At 45.8% G+C, this 12,676-nt stretch overlaps 1 protein-coding gene across 5 annotated transcripts; it reads left to right on the top strand.

The window, feature by feature from the left end:
• The first annotated feature begins 1,226 nt into the window (after positions 1-1,226).
• Positions 1,227-12,529, top strand: LOC121560600 (centrosomal protein of 85 kDa-like). 5 transcript variants are annotated; one of them, XM_041873545.2, is made up of 13 exons: positions 1,227-1,357; positions 2,181-2,297; positions 5,197-6,008; positions 7,015-7,148; positions 7,549-7,666; positions 7,803-7,988; positions 8,186-8,338; positions 8,729-8,883; positions 9,121-9,238; positions 9,385-9,435; positions 9,567-9,674; positions 10,192-10,435; positions 10,954-12,529. In XM_041873545.2, exons 2-13 carry the CDS (start codon positions 2,195-2,197, stop codon positions 11,115-11,117), a joined length of 2,346 nt encoding a protein of 781 aa, XP_041729479.2. In that variant the 5' UTR covers positions 1,227-1,357; positions 2,181-2,194; the 3' UTR covers positions 11,118-12,529. The 5 variants fall into 5 exon arrangements, with proteins under 5 accessions (XP_041729479.2, XP_041729477.2, XP_041729478.2 ...); XM_041873543.2 differs by having other exon boundaries at positions 1,227-1,408; XM_041873544.2 differs by lacking the exon at positions 1,227-1,357 and adding an exon at positions 1,571-1,680.
• Positions 12,530-12,676: the final 147 nt, after the last annotated feature.

Here is a 12,676-nt window from a genome sequence, read left to right as displayed (position 1 = left end):
TCCTGTCTGCATTTTTCCATTAGTAGAAAGACGTCCAGGTTGTCATTGGCCGAAATGGGACAGATCTCTGGTGAAAGGGTCAGTGTACAAAATTACCTGGGAATGTACCATTCACCTTACCAATTCATTTACATTACCATTGACTGTTGTTTGTGGATGTCCTGCTCCAGAAAATAGTACAACTTAATGTAAAGCTGGCATTCAAATGCATGGAATAATACTTATATATATGATTGCTCACTGCAGCGCCCAGATTCAATTGAGGTCACGACCTCAGAACTAAGGAAGAACATCATTGGACCAGCATCCTCAAAAAGAAAGTCAACCCAGTCCCAAAGAGAACACAGAGGTCAGAGTCAGTTGTGCATCACACTTGCAGTTGGACATGTTTCCCCACATCACACTCAGCTCACTGTTTATGTGTTTATGTTTCACTCTGTGCAGGGTCTTTCCCAGGGCAGGACACCCCAAGGCCGGTGAAGGCTTTGAGGCAGTTGCCTCCCTTACCTGAGCTGGAGAAGAGCAGTGTCCGACGACACAGCAGCTACACTGGGTCAGTAGTGTACGACGTTGTGGCCACAGAGGTCGGTAATCCATGGCCCACTACAGACAACAAGGCTTCTCAACAACAGGCAGCAGACGGCAGCAACCACCTGGAGGAGGTAGATGAAAAGGGTGAAGTGCCGTTCCCGGTCTATGCCAAAGTCAAGAAAACCAAAGACTGCTCCAACTCATCAAGACGTTCACCACTGTATGCCAAAGTGAACAAGACTAGCTCCCGGACTGTGAAATCTGAACTACTGTACTGCAGTGACTGATAATAAGTCAACACTGTGACTGACTTCTTCCTCCAAATGCTAAATAGTCTACAATGTTTTATGACAAAAGCTTATTTGAGATCATTGCTTCAAATGCCAATCTGATTTGTGTAAACGTAATCCAATAGGTAGCAAGAGTAAAAAGTTAAACTCACAAACAAGCATTAAGTTGTTTTATTCTTTCTTAAATGTTTATATGCGTATGTATTCATGTTGTTTCTCAGGCCCACAATGCTACAAAAGACACAGAAATATGGACTTCTGTTGTAATTTACTTGAGTCTCAAGACAACAAATTAAGTTTGTTTGCTCTATGTTAATTCATTCTACTGCACAATCTACCAATTATATCATAATCAGATCAGAGGACTAGGCCAGACAAATGGAACGTTCCCATGTTTCCCTTTGTTTTAAAATGGGCGGGACTCTGAAGTTGCTAAAAGCTTGTAGTGTTGTTTGAGTCAAATCAGAAACGGTTAGCTAGCTAAATTCTACAACGGGCGGAGGAGAACGAATTATTGAGAGCGACCGAAATTACAGGTGCTAATCTCGGCATACTCAAAGAGTTAATTTGCAAGTATTGCAGAAAAGGTAGGTTTAGGTGAATACATTCTGTTACGCTGTCCCAATTTGTTGCTAACGTTTCTGATAGCTATGTCAACAACGCAACTTTGTTACCTAGCTACGTTAGCTAGCTAACGTTGTTGTTCTTTGTATTGAGCTAGCTAGCTAATAGGTAGGCAGCCGACTAGTTTAGTAAGCTAGCAAACTAGCTAACAAAGTTAAATAGCTAGGTTGTTTAATAAAAAGCTAACAAACACAATTGACATGTAGCTAGCCATCGACTTTATATTATAGTTACGGTAGGTAGCTAGTTAGCTAACGTTAACTATCAAGCTAGTTCAAGTTAGGGTCCGAGCTATTCTTTCCCCCCCATATTGAAGTTAACATTTAAAATGGTTAAGATAAGGGTTAGGGTAGGGGTTACTAGGGTTTAGTATAGGCACGTCCCAAGGATCCCGGATAGCACTGATGGTGTAGATAACCAATAGACCAATAGCTAACGTTAACTGGCATAAGTTATATCTAGGTAGAAAGAAAGCGAGATCTGTGTAGCTAACTAACTTAATCAGAGCGAGAATCATCGGTTTTCCAGTCCTTTGGACTAACTTCTACTGGAATATGGGACCTTCAGCTGATGTTGACATTGAGTGTTTCTGAGACAACTGTGTAACATTCCCCTTGCCCCTTGGCTCTTAAATTCAGCTTAGACTCTCTCACAGCCCTCCATTAAAGTGAAGCGTTATTAGTGTCACCTTGTGGATGTTGGCTGTGCTTTTCACACATCATGTATGCGTTTCAGCTGGGTTTCCTGACATGGAGTGGCAGACGCCAGCTGTGTCTGAGAAGTTCCAGAGCCACTTTGGCCGCCGGCCTGGGACAACAGACAGTGGGGACACAGAGCTAGGCAGCACAGAAGGTGAGAACGTTCCCCCTGCTCTGACTTCCTGTACTACCACAACACCCATGCTTATTCTGCAACATGTCATATAGCTCAGTTCTGAAACACATTTACATTACATTTTAGTCATTTAGCAGACGCTCTTATCCAGAGCGACTTACAGTTAGTGAGTGCATATAGATTGTTTTTTTCTTTTCTTCCATTGTTCTTTTTCTTTTTTTCATACTGGCCCCCCCGTGGGAAACGAGCCCACAACCCTGGCATTGCATGCGCAATGCTCTACCAACTGAGCAACACGGGACCAAACACCCTCCACACAGCTGTACACACTGTTCTCTATGTTCACCGTGGTGAATAATGTTAGTTACAATGCTGATGGCTGACTAGCTCACATGTTAAAATCTCAAGGTATGTGTGACTCGCTGGACTTACATTTGTCATTTAGCAGACGCTCTTATCCAGAGCGATTTACAGGAACAATTTGGCTGGGGGATTCGAACCAGTGACCTTCAGGTTACTGGCCCAACGCTCTTAACTGCTAGGCTACCTGACGCCCTACCTACCTTATCGACTTGAGAGCAGTCGATGTGAATGAAAGGAGAAATCCACAGCAGCTTGCTGTTTCTCTCTGCGACTATGTTTGGAACAAGGGGTTGGAGGTCAGCATCCTCTGTTGTTGAATACAGCCTATTTATAGGCAGGGTGATGTGCTCATGATCCTTGGATGCTCAGGAGATTTACAGGGGTAGTTTATATTCCCTACCGGTGGCTCGGCCTACCTAATTGGGGGGTGGATTGCTTGGACTGGACAGCTAAATGGAAACTCTGAACCCTTGCCCCCTTCTTCTTTGCTGAGTGATGCATGTAATGCTCACAGATTAGATGCACCCGATGGGGTTTAAATGAGAACATCATTTGGGAAGTACTAGGACTGGAGGTGTATGTACTATCCGTATGCCCTGCTGAAGGTGAGACTGGAGTGCTTTAGTATTAGTAGTCTGTGTGTTTGCCTGTGGTAAGCCTATTTGTGATTCTATCGTTTTTTCTAGTAGTTGGGTGTGAGTCCATTGAAAATCATTGTAATCGCGCCATGCCATCTGCATTCACAATTGAAGACTAAAAGGAGAATTGCAGTTAACGAGACACTTCTATTTGGGCCCAACTGTCAAGCAAGCTAGTGCCACTGATACACCGGCGCTGTAACTGATAATAGTGCTTAGCAACATGAGTCCTGACTCCTTCAACTCCCTTACTCCAGTCTAAACTGTCAAAGGCGAGGGTCAGGGTGGACATGGTGTAGTGTCAGAGAGTTCAAAGGTCAGTCTGACAGGTCATCCTTCATAGGCACTGATGTGTTGTTGTTTTTGGGGCCCTGGATGAAGTTGTTTGGTCTTTGAACACACCTTATTGTATCCTACTTTCCAATTGTGTATTTTTATTTGTGATATATTTATGTTTCGGTCACAGTTAGTCTGGTACTGCTGGAGTAGCATTTTATATTACATCTTTGCCAAATTAGGTTTTGAGTGAGCTTACAAACCATTACCTGCTGGAGAATTAACTCTTAACTTCAATTCCACATAAGCCTAGTTTGTTCTCCCTCAGAGCATCAGAGCAGTTTGGACTTGTCCTAGCCAAACATACTCATGAATCAGTTGAGCCTCAAGGTCACCTGAACATTTAATTTGAAGAATGTTTTCACTGGAAGAGCCTCTGTCTTTGCCAGTTCCTTCCTGTTGTGTGCTCACTAATTCTTAGTTTCCCCTGCCGTTGCTAAGCACGGCTCTGTCCAAAATAGACGTCTCATTTTGGCGGAGGTTTTTAGTCTCGCTTTTGGGGTGTACGCGTGTGACGTGCGCGGGACTGTGGGAGAGGGCTAGGTGTTTAAATAAGCAGCCGGCACAGATCACTCTGTAACCTGAGTGGGGCTATAAATACCCCTACCCTTTCCTGCCTGTGTCTGTCTGTGTGTGGTTGCTCCGAGCGCTGTACAGGGCGGCCTGGCTTGGTTATTCTCTAGGACAATACTCCCTGCTGTACAAGGCCTTCTTGTCCGCGACACTACACTGCTGTCAGCCTAGAACCTTCGAGCCTCCAGAAAAATGCATTGGAAGGAATTCGGCATCAGCATTAAACATCTTGCTGCTGCAGCTCACCCCTTCCGCTGGGCTGTTAAAAAATGTCACGGCTAATAACACGTTTCTCCCAGTGTCGGAGTGAGTGCCAGGTGAGCAGGGCTCTGTCTGTTTCTCTTTAAATAGCTGTTATGAAATAGGGCTTGTGTATGGGGTCTGCTGTTAGCTGTCACACAGGCCTAGTTGTTGTTTTTACTAGTTTCCAGTGCTTTAAACGCAGAGGTTTCTTCATTTGAAAACTGATGTGTCTAACTGTTTCCATTTCAAAATATAGCTTAGTAGCCATTATGACACAATCAAAATGGGGTGCTTCTTTGGTGTGTAGTCTCATGATTTGAGGTTAGTCTATTTGCCTGTCTGTTCTTGCATGTGTTAAGGGTTTCTTGGTCTGTGAATGAATGGTCTTTCTGTTGGAAATGAATAAAAGCACTTACTAGGTCAGTCAGTACTAGTGGTGTTACCTGACAGGCAAAGTGGGCCACCCACTGACCCCAGTCATGGTGTGTGGTATGCTTCACATCACCACCTGAAAATAGTGTGGATGGTAGTGTGGTACGTACAGCATACCAACTCTCTGTAAAGGAATCTTAAGCCAGAGATTGTTTGGAGAAAGGAAGAGTTATACTCTGTTTTCAAGGCCATTCACTGAATTCAATGCCACCCGAGTGGCAGTTTTGTTCACCACTTCCCAGTGAAAGCAAAGTATATTTTATTGTTACTCAATGGATGCTGCTTCAAATTCTTACCCAAATCTAACGGTTCCTTTCTCTTACCCCCTCCAGATTTCTGCAGTTCCAGCAGCAGCCCCATGTTCCAGCCCATCCGCAGTCAGATTCCCATCCCCACTGCCCATGTCATGCCGTCCACGGCCGGACCACCGGCCTCCAAGCCCCAGCCCCGTTCCCAAGACGATTCCCAGGCTTCTGCCGAGGCACACAGGCCGCCCTCGGGCTCCCGAACCTCCAGTGGAACCTCCAGCTCTAAATCGTCCTCCCTCTCCAAGTCAGCCTCTTCCCCCAACCTGGACATGGCACAAGGCGGCATGGGGGGAGCCGACCCCGCCGGGCCCAAGACAGACTGCCTGAGCCGCTACCGCAGCCTCGTGAACGGACTAGACCATTCGCTGTTCCCCTCTGGGGACCAGTCTTGCATGGATGAGGGCCAGAGGTTCGACATGCCCACCATGGAGCCCACAATGAACCAATCTGCTCTGCTAGCGGGCTACTGCCCCGACGTCCGACTCAGGCTCCAGATGACCAGCCTGGGGGAGACTCCCGAGTGCAGCGGGGAGGCCTACAGGGTAGCCATGGCAGCCATGGAGCACTCGTACAAGGCTCTCCCCGAGGCCAGGCCGGGGGTCCCCGGAGCTCCAGACCCCTATAGCCAGAGGAGCAGCCAGCCCGGTGGAACTGGGGCTGGGTCAGCCGGTGTGTACCCCAGCTCTCTGTATCTGCAGACCCAGGCTCTGTTGAGGGAGGCCAAGGCCTATGAGCCCATGCTGCAGGAGAGATGCAGAGAGCTGCCCAGCTGGCAGCAGCAACAGCAGCACAAGCAGCAGCTGGAGAGTCTCCGCATGCAAGTGGAGCAGATGCAGGTGAGCTGAGCATTTAGACCTGAGAACAGCTAGCGTAAGACTGACCCATTTTATACACATGTATACTGAATAAAAATATAAACGCAACAATTTCAACGGTTTTACTGAGTTACAGTTCATATAAGGAAATCAGTCAATTTAAATTAATTAATTAGGCCCTAATCTATGGATTTCACATGACTGGGCAGGGGCGCAGCCATGGGTGGGCCTGGGAGGGCATAGGCCCACCCACTTGGGAGCCAGGCTCAGCCAATCGGAATGAGTTTTCCCCCACAAAAGGGCTTTATTACAGACAGAAATACTCCTCAGTTTCATCAGCTGTCCGGGTGGCTGGTCTCAGGTGAAGAAGCCGGATGTGGAGGTCCTGGGCTGGCGTGGTTACACTTTGTCTGCGGTTGTGAGGCCGGTTGGACATACTCCCAAATTCTCTAAAATTACGTTGTGGTAGAGAAATGAACATACAATTCTCTGCCAAAAGCTCTGGTGGACATTCCTGCAGTCAGCATGCCAATTGCCCACTCCCTCAAAACTTGAGACATCTGTGGCATTGTGTTGTATGACAAAACTGCACATTTTAGTGGCCTTTTATTGTCCCCAACACAAGGTGTACCTGTGTAATGATCATGGCGTTTTAATCAGCTTCTTGATATGCCACACCTGTCAGGTGGATGGATTATCTTGTATAGGAGAAATGCTCACTAACAGGGATGTAAACACATTTTTGCCCAACATTTGAGAGAAATTAGCTTTCTGTGCATATGGAACATTTCTGGGATCTTTTATTTCAGCTCATGAAACATGGGACCAACACTTTATATGTTGCGTTTATATTTTTGTTCAGTATAGTTCTCAAAATGCCCATATTAGGACAACAAATGTTTTTGAGTGAGGAAAGTGGTTGCCAAAGTTAGAGAAGATGGCCTCTTTGGTTATAAGGCTGTTAGGTATTCTTTATAGTTGAGTCAGACATGTCCAATACGTCCTCTGTGTGTGTGTGTGTATGCAGATGATTACTGCTGGAGTGGGCCAGTACTCCGCTCTCTACTCCACCCCCTCCATGCCACCAGAGACCAGTAAATGGGACGCGGTGATCAAAGCCAACGAGAGCATTCTGAAGGAGAAGGAGCTCGTCATAGAGAGGTACACAGCTATTACTTCAGATTGAAAGGCTAACCAAACTCAACAAAAAAAAATCTGGTGATCGACTGAGGGATAATCCCAAAAAAAACGTATCCTTGTGACTATCCAGGAATATAAGGAAAAAGGAGTACCCAGTGCCTGCATAGATCTGTGTTTCTTTGGGACAAACAGGCTTACGTTCTGGCATAGCACGCCTTTATCAGAGCCTTGGCTAGGCTGAAAATAAACTCTGATCCATGCAGACACTGAGTGTTCCTTTAAAGTGTCCTGGGGTAAGGAATATCTATTGCCCTACCTGAAAAACAAAATCTTCTCTATACGCTTATAGCAGGATGTATTAGGGGAAGTGTGTGGTATCTGACCTTGTCACTGGTGTTTACTCTGGGTTGTATTGTTGTAGACAGAAGCAGCAGATGTCTCAGCTGGAGCAGCGGCTGCGGGAGAGCGAGCTGCAGGTCCACGGAGCCCTGCTCGGCCGCGGTGCTCCGTACGGCGACGTGTGTCTGCTCCGGCTGCAGGTGAGCTGGACACGCTCGCACATTCTTTCACATTTGTCATTTAGCAGACTCTCTTATCCAGAGCCACACACCCACTCGATGAGCTGAAACTGCACGACCACGGATGACGTCGAAGTCTTTCCCGTGTGTCTTCCAGGAGGCTCAGAGGGAGAATGCCTTCCTGCGGGCCCAGTTTGCAGAGCGCGGTGACTGCGCCGCCCAGGAGAAGGCGGAGGCAGAGCGCCGCCTCGGTGCCGTGGAGGCGGAGACGCGGCGTCTGAACGATACGCTGAGGGAGACCAGCGAGAGGCACGCCGAGGAGATGAAGAAGCAGGAGGAGAGGGTGAGAAGCTGAGCGTCGGGCCGTCTGCCACAACATCACACTGCTACATTGATAGTCCAGTTGCTAATTATATAAACTGATTCACTTTTCGAATGACATAAAGTGACAGTTATTTCACGTGATTGGCGTTGCAGTCAGGAATTTTTCTATTCATAAAAAGTGACCGTTATTCCATACTTAACGTTGTGTGTGTGTAGATTCGCAGCCGGGACAAGCACATCAACAGCCTGAAGAAGAAGTGCCAGAAGGAGGCAGAGCAGAACCGAGAGAAGCAGCAGCGCATCGAGACTCTGGAGCGCTACCTAGCTGACCTGCCCACTATGGACGACTACCAGGGCCAGAGCAAACAGGTCAAAACCAGCACAGACTGCATTACACACACACACCTTACCCAAGTGAAACTGTCTTGGGATCAGTGTCCAGGGGCAACTGTATCGAGTGAGATTCTTAATTCTGTAAGTATATATTGAATATATTCACGGATCGTGGTTTATATATAGAATTAAGTGTAATCTCACTCAATACAACTACGTCCTACCTCATCAAAATGACTCTGGGTGTTACTATGGTCACGTTCCAGGCAGTCTTTTTATTGCTGTCTGGTGATGTGTTTGTTCACTCTCTCAGGAATCACATTAATAAGATGTATACATCTTCTGATATGCGCAGCGCCACCACAAATGCGACACACGAGCGGGCCCTGAGTTTAGTGCTGACGTACGTGTGTTGTGTGTTTTTAGCTGTTGGAGGTGGAGCAGCGGGCGTCCCAGCTGCAGGGCCGGGTCCGAGAGCTGGAGGTGTGTCTGCAGGAGGCTCGCTCACTCACCAGGGAGAAGGACACCCAGCTGGAGGAGCAGAGACGCAGGGAGAGGGAGCTGCTCACCACTGTCACCAGGTACACACACACCAATCAAAGCTCGACGCTGTGGTTAGAAAAGAGCAGATGCTCTGAGCTATCCAACCAGGACCAATTATTTTACTACTACACACACACAGCTATACACTCATTCTGACATGATCGCATACCAGGTGTGCACGCGCACACACAGTCATTTTAACATGCATGCATACTCGTATAACCTATATTGTTTGTGTAATGACCTGTTTGTTAATTAGTTTTGTTGTGTGTCAGTTTACAAGAGCGGGTGCAGGAGGGCCTGGAGGACGGGGCAAGGTTACCCTCCCTGGATGTGGAGAAACTCAGAGGGGAGAACAGCAGCCTGAGAGAGGAACAACAGAGACTGAAAAAGGTCAGTCTTTTCATCTTGTTCCGTTCTTGGCCTACTTCAGCTTTTACATTGACATTTCACCTGTACATTCCATTCTGGAATGTTGCTCTGCTTTTTGTCGTCTAGTGCTGGTTCTAAAACGTTCCGCTCTTGTCTTTTTTCTCCAGGTCGTGGAGAAGCAACTGAGGATGATGGAGCAACTGGGCACCCAGATCGGGGTACGTGATACTTATTTAATCTGTTTACACCTTGGATGATATCTCTGAGGAACCTATATGGACTTACTAGCCATGCCTAACCCATATCCAACCTCTGACCTGTGTGTATTTGTGTTTCTCTCTGTGTGTAGACCCTGGAGGAGCAGGTGTCTCAGGAGGAGAGCAGCTCCCATGCTCTGAGAGAGGAAGTGTGTTCTAAAGAGCAGGGGCTGCTACAGCTCCGCACAGCAATGAAGGAGGTGAGATGGTAGGACAGGACAACACCACTACTGGAAATAATGCTCTGTTCCATGTTCTGATAGGAGTCATCTTGAGAACCTCAGAGCTCATGTTCTGTCCTAATGCATAAAATGACGAACTGGACAGCAGGTTACATTTCAATACTTATTCATTAACCATGCACATACGTATTGAAATTGTGCTGTAACTGTCCATTTTCTTTTACATGGAGTATCTATGAGGCGGCAGGTAGCTTAGTGGTTAAGAGCGTTGTGCCAGTAACCGAAAGGTCGCTGGTTCTAATCCCCGAGCCGACTAGGTGAAAAACCTGTCGATGTGCCCTTGAGCAAGGCACTTAACCCTAATTGCTCCTGTAAGTCGCTCTGGATAAGAGCGTCTGCTAAATGACCAATTTATTATTATTTATTATGACTATTCTCCACCACCCAACTATTTTAGTTGTAGAAGAACTTTGAGTTGAATATGTTGTCTATTATTTCTGTAATTCCTAATGGTGTGTTTTCTGTGTATTCCCAGCTGTCGGCCCAGAACCAGGAACTAATGGAGCAGAACTTGACCCTCCATGAGCGTCTGGAGGACTCGGAGAGGGTGAACCTGGACCGGACGTCGTCCTCGCTGCGGCCTGCAGGGGCCCGCCTCACCCAGCATCTCCACGGGGAGATGGCCTCATGCCTCTGCGACCTGCGCTCCCTCTGCAACGTCCTGACCCAGCGGTCACAGGGCCGAGACCCCAACCTCTCGCTGCTGCTTGGCATTACATGTGAGGGATGACCACTGCCGCTACAGGATTTAGTAGCATTAGCATAAAGGCTGCTGCAATTTTTCACTTCATCCTGAAACACTTTTAGAATCAGTTATAGCTTGAGTGATGGTAAAAGTCAAAGATGAATGTTTGATCAATTGAAGTGTTGTAGCCACAGAATACTTCCATCTATATACAAGTGTTGTAATACGTTGTCGTCATACTTCCAGGTCCTGTCACCTAATCCTTTGAATGAGCTTGACGATTATGTCATCAAATTCCTGAAAATGTTGGGTTATTTAAGATGTGTGTGTGTGTGTATATATACATATATATATATATATATATATATATAATTTTTTTGTGGATGAATTTACTTCTGCCAGATGCCTTTTTATGTTTTTGTGCTGAAAACCATTTGCGCTACATTTTAGCCCATTGAACTTTTGTAGGCTTTTTGAATGGTCTTCAAAAACGACAAGGCTACAAAAATCACTTTCATAGTGTGTAGTAACTGTGTTTCTTCTTCTCCCCAGCTCCCCCACCCATGGCAGAGCAGGTGGAGGACTGGCTGAGTCCTGAGGTCCTCCAGAGGAAGTTGACTGAAGCCCAGCAGCTGCGTCGTGACGTGGAGGAGCTCCGCACCACCGTCTCAGACCGCTACGCCCAGGACATGGGAGAGAACTGCATTACCCAGTAGCCCCAGCTGCTAGCCTCTCTAAAACAGACTGAACCTGAGACCGACTCGTCATTGGTCAAGCAGTAACCCCATCAGGCTAATGGGGGTAAGGCTTCCATATTGGCCTTGCTTCTTCCACTCTCTCCATTGAGTATGAACTGGAATCTCATGTTGAATCTCATGTTGGCCCGTTGGGGAAGGAATCCTTGATCGGGTCATGCATTTCAGTCAAAGGGCTTACGGTGAAAGAACTGTTCTTAAGCCAGTGTGTATTTTGTTTTTATAAATGTTTTACTGATACATTTGTGTGTCAGAGGCCCTCCCCTCTTTTTATGACACATGGATGGGGTTGTGTTATCTTTTTTTCAATAAATAACATTCTTATTATTTAAATCTTCCCTCTGGGGAAAAATGTTGGATGTGGTTGACAATCAACTGAAAATATTTCAATCTGTTTTTGAGTGATTCAACCGGGAATGTTACTAACCCACCATTATTTAAAATGGTACATTTGTAGCATTGGACTCTAGCGTGTGGGTGGCTTTTAACAGTGGTAGGGCTAATACTGAAAATATATTCTGTCAGCATTATAACTGAGATATTATTCACAGAGACATCCGTCCCGTCTGTACAATTGCACAGTTAAAAAACATTTTTTGCAGATATTTCTCTCAGGTAGTGGGCTTGCTTTGATGTTCAATTGTGCCTTTCTGTGCTTTTGCTGTCGTCACCACGCAAGCCAATATACTACCAGGCACATTTTCTAGTGGCTTTCTTTCTCAACTTTAACTCTTTTGTTGTTTCAGCCAACAGAGCAACTCCATACATTCCTTAAACATTGCTTCATGGGTTGTCCTCTAAGAAGACGATATGTCAGTCACAGCTAGTTATGGGATAACGGTCTGTGACGATGTGAACTGAAGCCATTTTACACACTCCTTAACTGTATTTGTGGGACTGGTTGTTGTAAAGGGTCTGTTCAGTCTTGCAGAGCAACATACTGTAATCTAACATGCGAGTCCCTGTGCCTACTTTGTCCTTAACATGTGTGTACTAGCAAAATGTCTCTGCCATCTGTATTGATAGTATTATTTTCTTTCCATCCTCTAATAGCAAGACATGTTTGGTTTCAAATTAATAACTCATGGATGTCAGTATTTTGTCATTTAAAAATGTGCGACATGACGACACTAACTTTAATTTTTTTATTTTCAGTGTTTGAAGAGCAAAAAACTGGTTTAATTTATTGATGGATGTCACATCAAATGCTATCCTTCAGTTGATGAACATCATGACACTAAGTGGGGACAGACATTTGGATGTCTAACATTGTCTAGATGAGACTAATGTGAGTCCTCATTTGAGCTTTAACAAAGTTAGACAAACTTGCCTTATGTCAAATCCTTTGCGAAAATTAAAATGTTTATTTAATATATTTGTATCCTTAATTGTGTTTACATATTTTTTTCCCCCATATGTTGAATTGTAATTTACTTTGTTTGAAAAAACAGACATAGCTGCACAAAGCAAACCGCATAGTGCAGGGTTCTTCAATTCCGGTCCTGGAGGGCCGAAACACC

This window comes from Coregonus clupeaformis, unplaced genomic scaffold (assembly GCF_020615455.1).
Source record: "Coregonus clupeaformis isolate EN_2021a unplaced genomic scaffold, ASM2061545v1 scaf0427, whole genome shotgun sequence".
NCBI lineage: Eukaryota > Metazoa > Chordata > Actinopteri > Salmoniformes > Salmonidae > Coregonus > Coregonus clupeaformis.
Note: the sequence above shows the minus strand (reverse complement) of the source record. Positions and strands in the feature narration are given on the sequence as shown.